General features: G+C 38.8%; 1 protein-coding gene across 18 annotated transcripts in view; it reads left to right on the top strand.

Annotated features, from left to right (window-relative positions):
* ZNF711 (zinc finger protein 711) overlaps window positions 1-17,108 on the top strand; it is a 41,855-nt gene that overhangs the window by 8,324 nt on the left and 16,423 nt on the right. For 15 of the 18 annotated variants that reach the window (XR_014229337.1, XR_014229338.1, XR_014229339.1 and 12 more), the window contains 4 exons: window positions 4,838-4,942; window positions 6,477-7,007; window positions 13,828-13,986; window positions 16,841-16,987. Coding sequence is in view for 9 of the 18 variants with exons in the window: in XM_082323217.1 (XP_082179343.1) it covers window positions 4,864-4,942; window positions 6,477-7,007; window positions 13,828-13,986; window positions 16,841-16,987 (916 nt within the window). In the remaining 9 variants the exon portion in view is untranslated. Of the gene's footprint in view, window positions 1-1,365; window positions 1,517-1,552; window positions 1,948-2,326; window positions 2,435-4,837; window positions 4,943-6,476; window positions 7,008-13,827; window positions 13,987-16,840; window positions 16,988-17,108 lie in introns of those variants that run through there. The other 3 variants (XM_082323216.1, XM_082323219.1, XM_082323221.1) reach the window with 3 other exon arrangements.

Genomic DNA, 17,108 nt, shown 5'->3' on the forward strand with positions numbered 1-17,108 from the left:
GAGTACATACCGTGGTGTACTACAGAAAGCAGCTGTGAAGAACCACAGTTAATCACTGTACTACGTTTTTTTGCTGTTTCCAATAGTAAGATTTGCAGGTACATGTAGTGTGTGAAACTAAATCATCTGCACTGCTGAAATCTAGGAGCAAAAATATCGAGCTATAGCAGCGTTGTAGGCCTTATCTGTTGTTAATTGTTCCAGCATTAGCAGTAAGGGGTTTTCCCGCTGTCGCTGCATTCCTTTAAGGCCCAAAAGTAAATATAAAAAAAAAAAATAAAGATCTGTGGTTGCGTAGTTGATGGAACTCTGTCCTTTGTCTGCCTTGAGGGCTTAGAAGAGTATGCTTGAGTAATGGCTGGATAGCAGCTGCAGCAGCCGAGGTGCAGCTTCAGCGTGTTTATTCCTGGTCTGTCGTTATCCAGCTCTGTGTTTAGTGGAAGTTTAAGGTATTCATGGTGCTACGTGCACAGAAGGTGCCATCCCATAACTTTGGTAATTTTTATAGTCCTGTTAGGTACTGGGAAAATACTTCTTTTAGTGATCATTTGTTTTCCTTGCAGAAATTTTAATTTAAATTAAAATTGTAGGCTTACTTTGTATTGGATTTTCTGTGTAGCACAATATGTCATATACTTATGTTTGGGTGTCTAATTATATAATCTGAAAATAAAATTGCTTATTAAGAAGGAAGAACCCTAACATACTCTTCCTGTAGTCTCAGATTTATATGGTTTAAGATAATTTTTTGTTTCCATTTACATTAAAAAAGAAGGATTATCTGAGTGGAAAGGCTGTGGTCAGGAAATTGCACAGAGTATTGCATTAATTCTGAAATTGCTATATTAAATTAGCCGTTTATGGTCTAGAGCTGTGTCTTACTTTGTAATAGCAAGTATTCATTAGCCACCGTAAGAGTTTCAGATGGCTGTGACAGTAATTCAAGAGTGATAGAGCATTGCGTTAAGGTTCTGAGGTTGCTTCGTAATTCTTACAGTGGTGAAAGAATTTGATTTTGGAGCTAAAATGTAAAACGACATTGAAATTTGATTGCATGGTTGGAATTGGTTAGTTAAATCTTTGACTGCTTTCCTCATTGGTAATGTTTGACTTGTGCTGTTATACTGCTAGCTGGTCTGTGGAACTAACTTACTCTGTTATGGCACCATCAAGAAATTACATTGGGGAGTTCCTGTAGCTCTGCAAGAAAAGTGTTATGTTGTTGTCCTCCCCAAGAATCAGTATTGTAGATTTTAAAGACACTTTGAGAGAAGTAGGTTTGAGCAGGTGATAGAGGGAGAAAGTGTTGAAAGGATGATAGTGACACTAGGTGATAAAAGTTCTTTGGTTCTTTTGTATTCCCAGTTAAGTTGAAGCCTCCTTGGGGTGGATCGGTGACTTTTTCTTGAAATTGCCGTCATTGCGGACTGCTTGCTGCTTCCTTCGCTTGAGGATTTTGAGAGTATAAAAGAAGGAATAATCTCTGCTCAGTTCCTTCCTTGGCAGTGAAGATGCAGTAAGCATGGATTGTGTTTTCCACATACTTCTTCTTTCTCTTGTTACTCTGTTTTGTAGTTTTTCATATTAAAAAAACCCCAAAGACAAAGCTGTACCCACCTGCCGTGTGTGTCCTGGCCTGCACAGAGCAGGCATTCTGCATCACCCGCTGAAGTGAAGGCATTTAACACAACCATAAAAAAGGAGGCAAAGCAACGTAGCACCAAAATTGACTTTTCCCATCATCTCACCGTAATGGCTTTCTGCCTGGCGTGAGTGACGTGGGAGCATCGGTTTCCACGTGCAGAGCGAGCCCGGTGCGTGACGCAGCAGCGGCCGCCCACGTCTGGGTCAGCCCAGCGCAGCGGGGCCCTTGGCGCCGACAGTGCCAGCATCTCCTGCTCCACGGCCGCTGGGTTTGGTGCCAAGGATCCAGCGCTGTCAGTGCTGGTGAGCCTCAAGTGTTGCAGCAAACATAGTAACTGGCGTTGAGATGCTTTGGTCTGTTCGGTTTTTAGGGTCTTTTACTGTGGACTCTAGTGCCTGTTATTGATAGAGCTTCGTGCTTTAAGAGAAATGAATGTCACGTCTGCTGCAAAGTGTAGTTTGCTTCTGGGTCGGTGCGATGGTGTGAGTTGCATGAGGCCCCGGCTCTTCCTGGGTCCCTTGATTCTGGCTTAGAGGTATCTCAGAGATTTCAGGCACTGAAGCCATTTATTCTTACAGCTTGGCTTGTTTTATTATTCGCCTTGCTTGACTGTGTTGGCTCTTAACTCTGTTGTGGTGTATTTTGTTGCAGTAGGGTTGTCAAATATGTTGTACCACAAAGTACTTGAAGTTTCTATCAGATTTTGGATTCAGATGTTCAGACTTCAAACAAATTCTTGCAGTAGGATAGCGGTCAACTTTTTATGAGATCCAGAAGAGCAAAATCAAGGTTGGTACTGCAACAGTAAAAGTACCATATTTTTGAGAGCTGCTTTTAAAAGCGTTTGTCCTTATTCATCTCTGCGCGACCCAGTTCCAGGCAGTTCTGACTTGAGCTCTGATTCTGCCTTTGCTTCCCACAACTCCTAAAACTCTTTGTTTTCTGTGTGATACTGTCACTTATTTCCCATTCTTGGGTACGAGAGGGCAGGAAAGCACAAGATTTTAGTCTTGTGCAACAGTGACTTTTTTAAGGTAAAGGTTTCTCACCTATGAAAGCCTTGCTCACTGTAGCTCCTGTAGCTGCTTCTGTGGAGTCACTTCATCTGCACTGAGAACTTGTGTAAAAGTCTTTTCGGTTGCAGCAAATTGCAAAATAATTCAGAATCTGCGCTCTTTAATGCTTAGTAGCAATGCAGATAACATGGAGGAATGCTAATTTATCCTTCTCTCTCGTATTTTATGGAAACACTCTGTCAAAGAAATGTTACGTGCTTTCTCTTTCTCTGAAAGCAAGTTTGTGTAGCTGTACCTTATGAAAGAGATTCAGCATCCTCAAGACAGATATGATACCAGAAATGGAGATCTTGGTAAAATTGAGTTTACTGGGAAGCTCAACATTTACTCTCCACGTGTGAAAATTCTTGGATGTAATTGGAGTTGCATTTTAAGGAATGCGAGAATCTCAAAAGTAAAACTGGCATGGCTGTGTGGCAAGGTTTGAGGAACTGGTGTAATTTTAAAGGATTGAGGAAAATAGGCAAGTCTGACAAAAGAGAAACGGAGAAACAGAAGCCTCTAAGTATTAAGGGGAGCTAAAAGAGCCACAGCAACAAAGCAATTGTCGAAAACAAAAGAAAAGAGAGACAATCCAGCTCAAGATGGAACAGTGAAGGAGAGCAGTGGGGAGTTTACGGAGGGTTGGCGGATCTGTTCTATCAGAAGCTTTAAAGGATCCGTTTTCTATTAGAGGGATATTGCAGATAGCTGCATAGGAGCAGCTTTTCCCTGGCAGCAGAAATGAGGCAGCACAGAAGGGACAGTGCTGGAAGATAAGATTTCTAGAGTAACCTGACAGTTTTGAAATAAAATGTCAACCAATATGGATAATGCAGTCCTAGCGCCGGAATGGTAAATAGAGGTGTCAGCACAGAAGTCTGTTGAGCGCTATCGTTTCTTCAGTAAGTATCATGGCAGTGGAGACGTTGGCCTCGGATGCGTAGCTGTTGTCTGTTGTAATGGGTACTTCTGCACTGTGCATGCAAATATAACGGAGGGCTGATTAAATCTTCTACCAGGCCTTTTGTCAGACTTTTTTAATGATGTAGCGGGGTTCATACACAGCCGCTGGAAGAGAAAATCAGCTTCGGCACTTTTGTTCTCGTAAATTTGGTGCACTGTGCAGCTTTCTCAAAACTTACCTGTAATGAAACATAATGTTCCATTAAATTGACACGTGAAAAGTTGTTTTGAAATATCTGATATATAGAAAATTGTGAAAGAATCTGAAAAATTGATGCTCCCAATAGAATTCTCCACTTTCTTTGATGTGGCTTCACGCATCCATAATTACCAGTCTTGATAATTAGTTGAAGAGTATATACAGAGAGAGAGCGAGCAAAGACTACTTCTTCGGGCATAGTTACTAATACATGTTAATGTGGTAAGCGTAGTTAGTAATCGCACATGCGTGCTGTTGATGTCTGACTTGTATTTCTTGCTTCTACAGACAGTTAGCTGCAGTTTGTTTAACTTGCTTCTTGCCAAAGTTTCTGCTTCTAGACAGTGTAGCTAGGTTCGGTTGCTTACTAATGTGTTACGTAGTTTTGTTCCTATGGGCTGATGGCGGTATTGCAGGTGAGATCTTGGCTGGCAGTTGGTGAGCTGTTACCTTATGGAGACAGGTAGTCTCACAAAACTGCAAAAATATTTTAATGTTCAGTTTGCAGTGGGGAAATGGAAGGTTTAGGCAGTTCTTGTGCTTACTGCTCCTAGAAATAAAGTAGTGTTGAAGTCTGTACCTCTGCATGCTGAAGGTAACTAGAAAGCACTTTCCAGTTAAATTCTACAGAATATAAACAGAACTGTTCTGGGCCAGGCAGTAACCAAAGACTTACATGAAAAAAACTTTTAAGTCCTGACCAGGAATGACTGACTTGTTTGGTTTCACTCGCATGTGTAATTCTTTCGATTACTGTAGGGCTACTTATGGATAGAAACATTTTCGGGATTTTAGGTCAAAAAAATACAAAACCAAAAGAATAAGCAAAGTGAATTGTATGAAGTACTGCATGCTTTTTTCTTGAAGTTTTGGATACTTTCTTGTGTTTGTCAGTGTGACACATTAATCCAGTAAAGCTAATTAACATAATAACACTGTTTAATATAAATTCTGATTTTGCTTTCATTGCAGTTATTTGTGAATGAAATTAGCTGAATATGGATCCAGGTGGTGGAAGTCTTGGATTACAAACACAAGAATCCAAAATGCCTCACACCATGATTATGCAGGATTTTGGTAAACATTTTAACTATTAAAAATAATTAATAAAATCAAGACTGTTTTTCAGGTTTTTGCTGTATGTTTATTAACAATATCAAGATGTAGAGTTGACGAATATAATAATGCTATTTGCATGACTTCTTTGGAGAAAATTCAAAATTTAAGGTGATGTTTAATATGTCTTTGTATACTTGGTTGCTGATATTGAAATAGTCACTTATTCCAAAATATTGAAGTAATTCTGAGAAAAAAAGAAAAAAAGTTAAGTCTGTGGCCCAGAGTGCTCTACATGAGACAGAAGATGTTATCTGGAGTTCAGCGGTTTTGTGGTGTGTGTGCTTCTGCTTGAAATCACGTTGACTAGTTGTTACCTCTCCAACATACAGGAGACGTAAATACCATCCAGTACGGGATGTAAACAACATCTGAGCTTTTGTGTGCTTACCTCGATCGCTGTCTCCAGTTCTCCTTTAGGGTATTTCAGTAAATGTGGTGGGAAGTAATGTCTCTGTCTGTGTGACAACAGATAACGTATTATGTAGACAGCAATTTAGAGATTTAGCTAAATCTGCATGTTCACATGTGCTTAGAAGTCTGTCAAGAACATCAGTCCTGGGACTGTACCGCTGTAAGAAAACTTGCTTCTAAATTCATTTTTTTTAAATGAATGCTGTTTCTTTTGGTGGCAGTGCTAAATAACCTCAGCAATCTTGAAGGTTTAGAGAAAGGACAGGAAGAAATCTCTATTCTTTCTTTGTGCGTCTCCATTTCTGCATTATGACAGGAGGTGACCTTCCCAAGTATTGGGAGGGACCATGTCCTTGTCCTAACGTGATTTACTGTCCCTCAGAGTGTACCAAAATAATTGCTTTTGCAGTACAATGCTGAATAATTTTTTTTCTTTCTTTCTGATAAAAACCATTTTCTTGAGTGTTTTATTCATTAAGATTAAAACTGCTGTTTATGTGTGTGTTAAAATAATTCACTGTGCATTGTTTTTTATGTATAGAAAAGTAGCCTGCAAACATGACTGGCCAGTCAAGTCTGTTAATGAAAAACAGGTTTCTGCTTCTAGCCATTCCTTGCAACGTGGCAGGTTGTTGGAAATTGTACTATAAATGTTGCACACAGCTGAGTATTTGTTTTTATCAAGGCCCATGCAGTCTAAAGGATGAGAGTCCTTTTATTGTAACAGCAGTTAATGTATTGTTACCATGCTTCCAGTATCATGCAAGAATTCTGTGATGGTTCAGCTTGCTACTGCAATCAAACTTTTTCTAACTAGAATTTAAAAAAAGATGAAATAAGTTTGGGGCAAACTCCACGTTATGTCTTAAAGAAGTGGCATGTTTTGGTTTTCTTAATTTAAAGAATACAGGCTGCTTTGGATAGTCTTTATCGGGTGAAATGCAAAATGTGGATTATTGAAAAGTAACAGATTTGTACACCTGTGTTTAACTTACCTGTATAATTATTCCATTTCTTAGATAGGCTAATTGCTCGTGCAATAATTTTAACATTTTTCTCCTCATTCGTAATTATTTCATAGTGGCTGGAATGGCTGGCACTGCTCATATTGATGGAGACCATATTGTTGTATCAGTCCCCGAAGCTGTCCTAGTGTCTGATGTTGTTACCGATGATGGAATAACTCTTGATCATGGCTTAGCAGCCGAAGTTGTCCAAGGACCTGACATCATCACTGAAACTGATGTTGTAACAGAAGGTGTAATTGTTCCCGATTCTGTTTTGGAAGCTGACGTTGCTATTGAAGAAGCTTTAGATACCAGTGATCATGTTTTGACTTCTGATCTAATAACAGAAACCGTTAGAGTTCCCGATCAGGTTTTCGTGGCTGACCTTGTTACGGGTCCTGATGGACATTTGGAGCATGTGGTGCAAGACTCTGTGTCAGGAGCCAACTCGCCTACAATGGTTTCAGAAGAAGTTCTTGTAACGAACTCAGATTCTGAAGCAGTCATTCAAGCAGCTGGTACTGTTCCTGGCTCCACAGTGACCATAAAAACAGAAGACGATGATGATGGCAAGAGTACATCTGAAGACTACTTAATGATATCTTGTAAGTTAAACAAAGGTAGATATGAACAGGAATGATCTGACGTAGCAGTGGTCTAGTGGGGAGAAGTTACTGTAGCTGGACTCTTGCTGCATTCTCTACTGGAACTCTCAAATAATAGTCTGTTGCCCAGTTAATTCCTGGCGTCTGGATTTGGGTTTTCTTGACGAAAAATCCATTATCGCTGATCCAGCAAGAAGGAGAATGGCGTTCATGCTGTTGAGTGAATGAGTGTGCATGTTTGTGTTTCTAAAACTAGATGCTCCTGAAAATTAAGAAAAACACATTGGGAAGTTAAAATTTCCACATATTTTGAGTATAGTACTTTTTAAAAAAAAATACCCAGGTATATTGCCGTATTATGTAGATTCGTGTAAAAATAATGTGTTGGATTTAATCAGTAGCATCCAACAAAGAAACAGGTTTTTAAGATATCTCACTCATAAAGTTTTGTCTTATGTGTCAACCAAATATTGTTTGTTTAGCTCTATTAAAAATTATAATAGGCATTTTATGGTATGTTGTGCTGTTCTGGACTGAACTCGATGTTAAGTGGTTGTGTGCATTAACTGCTTGTCTCTGTGACCCTGGAAAGTGGCTGCCCATTTCAGTTTCCGCACAGCGTTCAACTCTGAGGAAACTGTATGCTCCTATACTACTTGTTGAGTGAGAGCTACTGAAAGGACCTTAGGTATATTTTGTTTCCTCAGTGGTTAAATTATACTCAAGATACCAGTTTTTATTGTTACACAAGTTTGATTAAATGTATGATAGTTCATTTTAGATTTTTGGTGTCTCCAAATTAGTTATTGAAATGTGAGTAGGTCAAAACAGATTTTATTTAGTCAGAAGCAATATGTTAAAAAAAACGGCAATGCCGAGTGTGTCAAAGTGTCAGTCTGTTCGCAGCAAGCTGCATTTATTAAAAATTTCAAGACAGAGGACATGACTGATTAGCAATGACAACAATTTCAGTATTTTATAGCATTTATGTCCCTTACGCAAAATATATTTTTGGTATTTATTTTTTGTTCAGTATAGGATGGACAGCAATGATTTTTTTCATCGTTCTATCATTACTGTAATGCCATACGTCACTAATAGAAGTCAAAAAGGGGTTTTTGGAAAAAGAACCAAAAAAACTTCAGTCCAAAAGCAAATTAGACCTACAACAGAAAAATTCCTTTGTGTTTGTAAATAAAGGAACACCATTTTTACAGTCAGTTGTTTCATTGAAAAAATTCCTCCTTTCTGACAGAGTACTTACGATGAGTTGTATTCTGTAACTGCGGTATTTCCAACTGCACCTTTGTAATTGTAAGTAAAGTCATCTTTGGAATTCCTTCTGAGATAGATAAGTGTGATTGATAGTGATGATCACTGCACTTAGACCAGGGCGTCTGTAAACTTTCAGTAGCAGTTACCTGATGACCCCAGCTGTGTTTGATCCCTTTATAGTTTGTCAGGTGCTCTCAAGCCTACCGATGACTTTTGCAATGTTTCGAAGCCAGTTTGAGACCTAATTTTAAGCAAAATAGATTTATATGTATGTATAATCGTGATATGCCTGAATAATCACAGTTGGAAGCGGCATTATTAATCCAGAATTTTGTTTTAAGTAATCATTTTAGATAAATTAAGGCAGTCTCTTGCCTCTGCTGAGTTTTGAGGCTGTATTATGCTGGGTATGCCAGCTTGACCCAACAAAGTATCTATTGATTTTTTTCCTCAGCCAAAATGAATCAGTCTTACACAGTTTTTAGGGTTGTTTTTTTTTGTTTTTTAAATGTTTTTTTAAATTAGCTTTAAATTTGTTACGTTTATGAGGATAATCTGTTGTGTAGGATAGATAAATGTGTCAGCTTATTAAGCAGTTTAAAACCATTTGTTTGTATTTTTTAAATTGTCAAATGAAATGTTCAGTAAATGTTGTAGAAAGTTAATTTTATGCTGTTTCTTTTGGGGTGTGTATATAGGACTGTTGAACGTTTTTAATGATGTAAATCGCATCAAAATGATAGTTTTAAAGAATCTCAAAATACTTCTTAGCTGCCTTTTAATGATATTTAGCATCTAAAAAGGAGGGGCTTTACATAAAACTACAAATATGCCCTGAGGGAATACCACCAGCTGTTCTGTGGAACACATTGTGGGAACTTAGTAAAATACTACATTTTAGGGTGTGAAGCTGAGCTGAGTGGAATTTTAACTTTTTGTTGGGAGTTACAGTTTAAATACACTGAAAGGTGATTTTTTTACCATTTCAAGACAACATTCCCACACAGATATTCTATACGGTATTGGTAATTATATTTTCGTGTAAATACTATTTGGGAAATAATGAGTTTGTCTTGATAGTTCTGTAAACTAGCTGCGTATGATTTTGTAATTGGAAATCTTTGGTAGAAGGTTATCACCACTCTGCTATCTCAGTGCAGATGAATTCAGCTTTTTAAAATCAGCCTTATAAGACTGAAAAATCTTCTTTTGATATGTTCACCACGTATGCCATGGGATACGCATGGTCCTTTGTTTTAAAAATACCCGTTTAAAAGGGACTTGTTAAAAAGGAAATGAATACAAAACGAATGCATATGGTGTGATCATGCGCCCATCCATCTCATACTGAGATGGGAAAACTATGTACATCCCATTTTGCCAGGGAGGAGTTAGCACACGTGTAGCTTAAAGCGTACCCTTTTTTGTTTTTCAGGTTTGCGATATTCAGACCCACAGCGGATTGCCAGCTCCCGATCCGTGTGTTGGCCCTGCATGCACTATGTTGGTGACCTCATACCCACCAAAGAACAACACTGGAGCTGGCCTTTAGGGGTAAGGTACTGTTCCACCACCACCTCCTTTTTAGTGTATTACAATACAGTGTTACATAAATTGCTAAACATTTCAATATTAATACTCCTATATTGTAACCTATGGGATATAAAATAAGTATATCGGACATTATAAAAAGATGAAAAATTGTAAAACCACGGGACTTATCTTGCCCTGATGTTATCCCTACGGGCTCCTATGGTGGGTGTGATATCACCAGCATAGTGCATGCTGAGGCATCACATGAATGGGGAGCTGGCAATCCACGGTGAATCTGGACATCACACACCTGAAAACAGCGAAGTAAGGTAAGTTTAAAACTGGAAGTGTGCTGAGTTTTCCTTTAAACCTTGTTTATTCAGGAGGATTCAGCATATATTTATAAAGGTTCTCTGTTGTGTTTTTTCAGTTAATTTTAAGTGACGAGATAATAATATGTAGTGCTTCTGGTGGATGAGTCAGATCTGGAAGACACTTTCATATTCCATTGACATAAAGTAAGCATTCCTGTTCCTGAGACCTATCACTGGGAAAAGCCATCAGATAATGTAGCACTGATGGGTTAGCACTGATGATTGAAGTCATGTTACTCGGACAATGGAATATTTCCACAATCTGTTTTTAAAAATAGTCCTAATGTTTTGGAACTTGACAAAGATTACATGTCCTGCTGTGTTGATTGTTTTCCTCTTATCTAAATGTGTTTAAAAAATAGATTGAAACCATGAAATTTACTTCATATAAGACAGCAATTTAAGCAATAGCAATTGCCGATTCAGTGTCTTTTGTTGTTGAGGTATTTGAAACAAAAGGCAACATCTTACAAATGACAGTCTATATCAGTATCATTTTCTCAGTCCAGTTTTGTTATATTACACTTTTGCTTTTTTAGAAAAGTGATTCCAAAGGCCCTGGATACACAGGCTTCCTGATATGTTTCCATTACTTTACCTTAAATTGTAGAGACTGAAGATCTTTGAAAATATGCAGTGTGGTTGATGGTGTGGGAGTAACCACTAATTTTACAGATAATGTTGTAAGTTTGCCCCTCTAAGACAGGGCTCCCTGTTTTTTAAAGGTTATTGAAGATTTGGGGGCTTTACTTGTAATAGTAAAATACAGCATGTGAGTGTACGTGCTATATTAATCTATTTTACTTTATATTGTTGGCTGAAAATATTTATTCTTATAAAAATTGTAAAATTAAAAAAATCCTATGTTTTTTTTCTTTATGTAATCTTTGTTGTATTGCAATTGATGTCCTGGCAAGGCAACTATCTAAAATTGTGTGTTTTTTTCTTATGTTGTTTCACCAGGTACATAGTGGTACACAGTCATTGTCACCCAATATTAGTTAAATAGTTGGAACTTTTTGCCATAAAGAAAACTTGCCACATATATGTGATACTCCACTGTTCAGCAGGAAGTTGCTGTTGTTAAATAACCTTCCAGTACTGAAATATTTATTTTCTGTGTTAAAATGCTAATGCATTATGTTTATAAAATTAGTGAGTTTAGAAAAAGTTGATGTTGCTTGAGTTGCAGATTTGAAAATAACTTTACTACCACCTACCAATTCTAAAATTACAGTAACAGCTTACAATTAATGATTTCTTCCACCCAGCCTTCAAATATTCTTCCTGTGTTTTGGCAGCATGTCTTGTCATACAACTATATATATAATCACTCCTACCTTGCACTATTAGTTACCTCCAGTCCTTCAAAGGCTCATACACGCAGTAGAAATGTTCGTTGTACTAAAATTAAATGTATGTGTATAATTTTGAGGAATTTGGATAAGAAACTTTTATAAGCGTTAAAAGCCACACAGAAAAGAAAATGGTCTTTAATAAATTCAAACATAGCAGATGTATGGAAATACTTTTTCCAAGACAAGTATCTTCTAGCATCTTCCCTTTTCCTGTTAGCAGAGGATGCATAATCCTCTCCTCTAATAGTGCCATTCTGGCAGCATAAAAAATTTCAATTAGCAGATGCAGTTACCCTCCCATACTGGATATAAAGATGTTTGAATAACCTGATGCTGGTAAACTTGAGTGTCAAAGGAATATGCCAGGTTCTCTGTTGTGGCTTTCTCGTCTGCGGTGTTCATACCCTTACTGTTTTCATTGTCCTGCAAGGTAATGTGAACGCTGTGCAGTACCTGTCAGATTTTAACAGATTAAGGTGGTGGTGTTGCTGGCATCAATTTTAGTAGAGGTTTAGAATGTTTTTAATGAAAAAACCAAAAACTTCTCCTGAGGAAATTTTTTTTTTTCTACTGATCCAAGTTTGGTATTTTTTCAGCAATGCAATTAATCTCTTATTTACAAAAAGACAGCTAAAACATAGCATTTCTTAATGTTTTCTGTTTAATTTTCATCAAAATACATGATTTTCAGAGGTTCTAAAATGAAATCAAATACTTATTTGTACTTACCTACATTATATCTAGTTCTGTTCTCAATAACTTCTATATTCTTTCAATGCAGTCCAAGATTTGTGAAATAGAAATGAGGTTCCTCAATGTGGGGATGAAACACGGTGTTAGTTGGATAGATGTTTCCGTGGAATCCTGTCCGTGAGTGGGAAGAGCTTAGTTTGGGATTGCTGTGGTAGATTCCCGCCCCGCTGCAGGAAAGGCATCTGCTCCCTTTCTGGCAGGTTGTGAACCACCTCGCGTGACTGCCTGGAGTATTAAGAAAAGCTTAAACTAACTCCAGTTCGCCTCGGTACGCCAGGCTGTAGCCTGAAGTAGTTAAAAGCTGCTCTTCAGGGGCAGTCATCACCGCACCGAGGGCGGGAAACTTAGCGGGGGACTGGGCACCACTGCAGCCATCCCGAGGTAAGCCGTCCTTTCCGCAGAGCCCTCAGTGTCCCCATTGAGTAGACTCTTCTTAGTCATGAAACACTACTGTCACTTTCATATTAATAATCTTTTTTTTACCTAGTATGCACGTATTTTAATGTTCTGTATGCAGGAATTGGCAACTTCCTTGGAATGTATTAAAGTCAGGTTTTGTTTACATTTTGTGGAATTGTTCTCTATTTAGAGGACTTCAGTGGGTGTGAAGCATTGCACAGTTTTGTGGTGGCCATCTGCACAGGAGCTAATTTTATCCACTGGGAGAAGTGTGTTGGCAATACGTACGTCAGAAAGATGTTCGGTGGCCTCCGTCTTGGCAATTTGGGGTATATATATGGATATCTATGTGAATACCCTTTTTACCAAAATAGTGATACTTCTGCACTTTTAATAGTTTGGATGTAATTTTTGTTGTATAAATAAAATGAGCATTTTGAATGTATAGATCAAATAATCAGAGTGACTAAGTTGCATACATGAAGAATGAGAAGTCAATTTCTCATAGTAGTATTTAGATTTATTTTCACTGCATCTTTTAATCAGCTGTATATTATACAATAATCTTCATTAATTTATATGTTTTCAAGTGATAAAGTGGATAAAATCATAATTTCAGGGTGAAGATGTAGTCAGATTTTTGATACACACTTCTTTCACTGGGAAAATACTCAGTCATCACTCTTCATAAGAGTTTCAGCTACTAAATTTTAGTCACCAGTATCTTAGAGTAGTGAAAAATTTTGGGACTCTTAGGCTGTAACAGGCAATTCTGGGTTAATTTCTAACATTTTTTGATAGATGTTTAATTTTACTCATTGATACATTTTTGCTTTCTAAGTGTAATAGTTTCAGACATAACCAGTCACCACGTTCTCTTTGATGACAAGCTCCCTCTTATGTTCTTCATTCTGTAATTCTTGCTGCGTTTCCTGAGTTGCAATGAAATGAGTACTGAACCTCTGGAATCTCTACTAAATATCTTGAGATGAACTGTTTTGTAAAGGCCATTTATGAATACAAACCTTTACTATGCATGGGGTTAATAGTGGAGAAAATCATGCTACTGATTACTTTGACTTTCCAAAAATGTGTTTGAACCTCATTATTATTCTCTTATCTTTACAGTGGATGATGTTGGAGAAAAATTGGACCACATAGGAAGCACTCCCTTGAAAATCAGTACTGAGGTGACAAATGATGATGTTGCTAAAGATGACGGTTTTGGTTCAGAAGTTATCAAAGTGTACATATTTAAAGCTGAAGCTGAAGATGACGTCGAAATAGGTACCTTTTAAATTCTATGTGTTCTTCCAATAGTAAGAAGTATTTCAGGATCTTTTTGTTTGTTGTTCTTAATTTCACGTAATCCACTGACTGGAATGTTTTGTAGAATGTGACATTTGTGGAGGCTTGCCGATACGTGGTAAATACAGGGTGTGTATTAGTCTCAAGTTCTTTTCTGATTAGCAGTATTTATTGTCAGGCAACCAAAGCCCAAACGTGGAAGTGGTTGGGTGTCTGCAGCTGTTTTTCAGCTGCTGCTTTTCTCTGACGTTACAAGACCGTGTGTCAGCACAGAAGAGCCTCTAGAGTGGATTCCTGTCATTGAACAGTCTTCGGTGGCCTTGACGCAGAGGTGGGGGAAGATTGCTGGGGCTTTAGGCATACAGTCATTTCCAGACCTAACCAAGAAACTCAGAACTGCTCTGCAGTTCTCTTTTGCAGAGGATAGATCCAGCACGTCCAGGTGCTTTGCAAGTGGGCGTACAGCTGACCCACGTTCTGTTCTTCATAACCTGTGAAAGCAGAGTACCTGTTACCGCTGTTCTCAGAGCTGAATCCTCTGGCTCATTCCACTTTACCCTTTGCATTTAGGTACTGAAACTGCCTCACTGGAACGTATCTGTCCAGGAGCCCCAGGGCCATTTACAGGGCAAATCAGCCTGGCTGTGCTCTTCCTGGAGTGGAGAAGGGCAATCATCTCCCATGGACGGGTAGCATTGGCCTGCCTGTGCTGTGAAAATCTCAAACTTTAGACAGAACTGTGGATTAGATCAAGAAAGTCCTCCAATAAGTAACAATCCCGGTGCCGTTGTTCAAGTAGCATGAACTCCTGCTTCAGGAAATTTTCGGCTGTGTGATGCCTTTTATTTTTCTTCTCTGAGAAACAACTAATACTTTCAGCTCAAATTAATGGCAGAAAAGGATTGTTCCAGGGATGATCAGACTGCTAGCTCATAGGGCAGTTGTCTTTGGTTTTCTCTGTCCCTCAGGGTAGGTTCAGAATCAGTTAAGACTGTCTTACGAGTTGCTCAGTATCTTTTGCAGCGTAAGTGTAGATTTTGGAGCCTTCAAGTCCTTCACAAGGTTGCCAGAATAGCTTAACATATTTTACTGTCCTATTTGGAATGGACAGTACCTGATTTGGCTGAAGGTCAGTGAGTATTTCTGTAAGGCCCTGGGATTTTCGGTATTTGAGCCTTAATTCCTTTTAAGTACAAGAAAGAGGTTGTGAAGACCATGTGCTTCCTGAGACCATGGGGAAAGGATCTGGAGAAGCAGCATCTTAACATCCCTTATCTACTGTGGCATCTGTTTCATCTGCCAGTTCCTACGTGAATTTCCAGGCCCTGTTCTTGAAAGAGGGTTTCTTCCTCTGGGGATAGGTTGCCGGTCTTGTGGGACAGACTGCTAATGCAGCAGCAGGAACAATCGGAACCTCTTTTGGCTGAAAACTAATTTACAGCAGGGATGTTCTCATGAGCTATTCTCAGTGCTTCTGATATAGCCAGGAGATAGTCCTGGCAAATTACCCCGTTCGTTACTGGTGAGTACTTCCCCTTGGAAAGAGCTGAATGTGTTGATAACGTGTGTTTGCTGCTCAGCATTAAGGAAGACAGAAACAGAGATGACAGTCTTCACAAAGACTATCCAAAATTCAAGTTTACCCATTAGCAGTACTCTCTTGATCCTTTTGTACGTGGGGGTGGGGCGGAGGGCTGTCCTTAGGAGTCATCCCTTTGCATTGCAGTCTGGGTACTTGGATAAATGTCCCAGCAAAGCCACTTCTGGCGAAAAATATAAAAATGGGCTTGGGTGGCAAGGATGTTTGGCAAAGTCTCCCATTTACACAAGGAATGATGGATCAATGTATTTGATTTGTACTCAAGCACCTAGCTGAGCATTTTCCATCAGGCCCATTCGTAGTAGCGAACAAGGACTCTTGGTATACCAGGTGTTAGCTTGTTCTGCCGTAATCTGCAGCTTCTCTACTCACTGTTCGGTCCCTGAGATGCATGGAGGACTAAGCATCAATATTTATCTGCCACCTCTCTCTGACTCAAGCATCAGTATCAAGTTCCAAGTTGGAACTTGTTCTTTTGCCTCTGTTCAGGGAAGTCAGTGGCCCAAAGCTCATGAGCCACCTGGAGCAGGACCGTGCGGGCAGTTCTTCTCATTTCCTTCTTTCCAACTGCTACTCTTCAGATTGTGTTGTCTCCAGGGATTCGGTGCAGCACCTTACATCCCTGCTAGTCTGTCTCTCTAGATAATGTTCTTGCTGTTGAAATAATTGGCACTAGCAGTTGCTCTCTCATGGTTTGATGAGTGTGACGCCGGTATACGTTACTGCTCAATCCTGTGTAATGAGTCTGGGACATAGGCATTAGAATCTTTGTAGGAAAAATTACCTAAGAATCTGATTTTGCAAAGTGAGTAAGTAGGATTTGGGCAGAGGAAGAGGGATGAGAATTAGCTGTTCACATCTCAAGAGAGAATTTAAAGGCTGTGTTCTGGGCAAGATTAGAATTACAGTCATTTTGTTGGTGGGCATGGGCAGGTGTATGTTTCCAGTCGCACCCAAGTTCGCTGCTGGCATGCCTAAGAGGCTCTTGATCCGTCTCGGATAGTGGTTGTTCAGTCTCAAATTCATCAGGAGACACTGAGAGAACTTCTTCCTCACCCGCCCCGAAGTATCAAAGTTGTATGGTTTTATGACAGGCATGAATGTCAAAATATTTAATTGGAGTTTTATGAAATAGCATTGTTGTAAATAAGAAAAAAATACTTAAATCTGAAATTGCTCCTAACAGTGACTTTTCTACGTTTGCTTAACGTGTTTAACTTCTTTTTATTAAAGGTGGGACAGAAATTGTCACAGAGAGTGACTTTCACAATGGACATTCTGTAGCTGGAGTAATTGAACAAGGAGGTGTTGGTAGAATGCAGCGAGAAAAAATGGTTTACATGGCTGTTAAGGACTCTTCTCAAGAAGATGAAGATATTAGTAAGCATAATAAGAAACATTTTTGTTTCTCATGCTGTTTTGTACAACAATATAAACATCATTCTCAAGGACTTTTTTAATTTTTCTGAAGGATTCTTCAGCCTGAAGTAGTAGAAAACTA

This window comes from Platalea leucorodia (assembly GCF_965183815.1).
Source record: "Platalea leucorodia genome assembly, chromosome: 10".
Classification (NCBI taxonomy): domain Eukaryota; kingdom Metazoa; phylum Chordata; class Aves; order Pelecaniformes; family Threskiornithidae; genus Platalea; species Platalea leucorodia.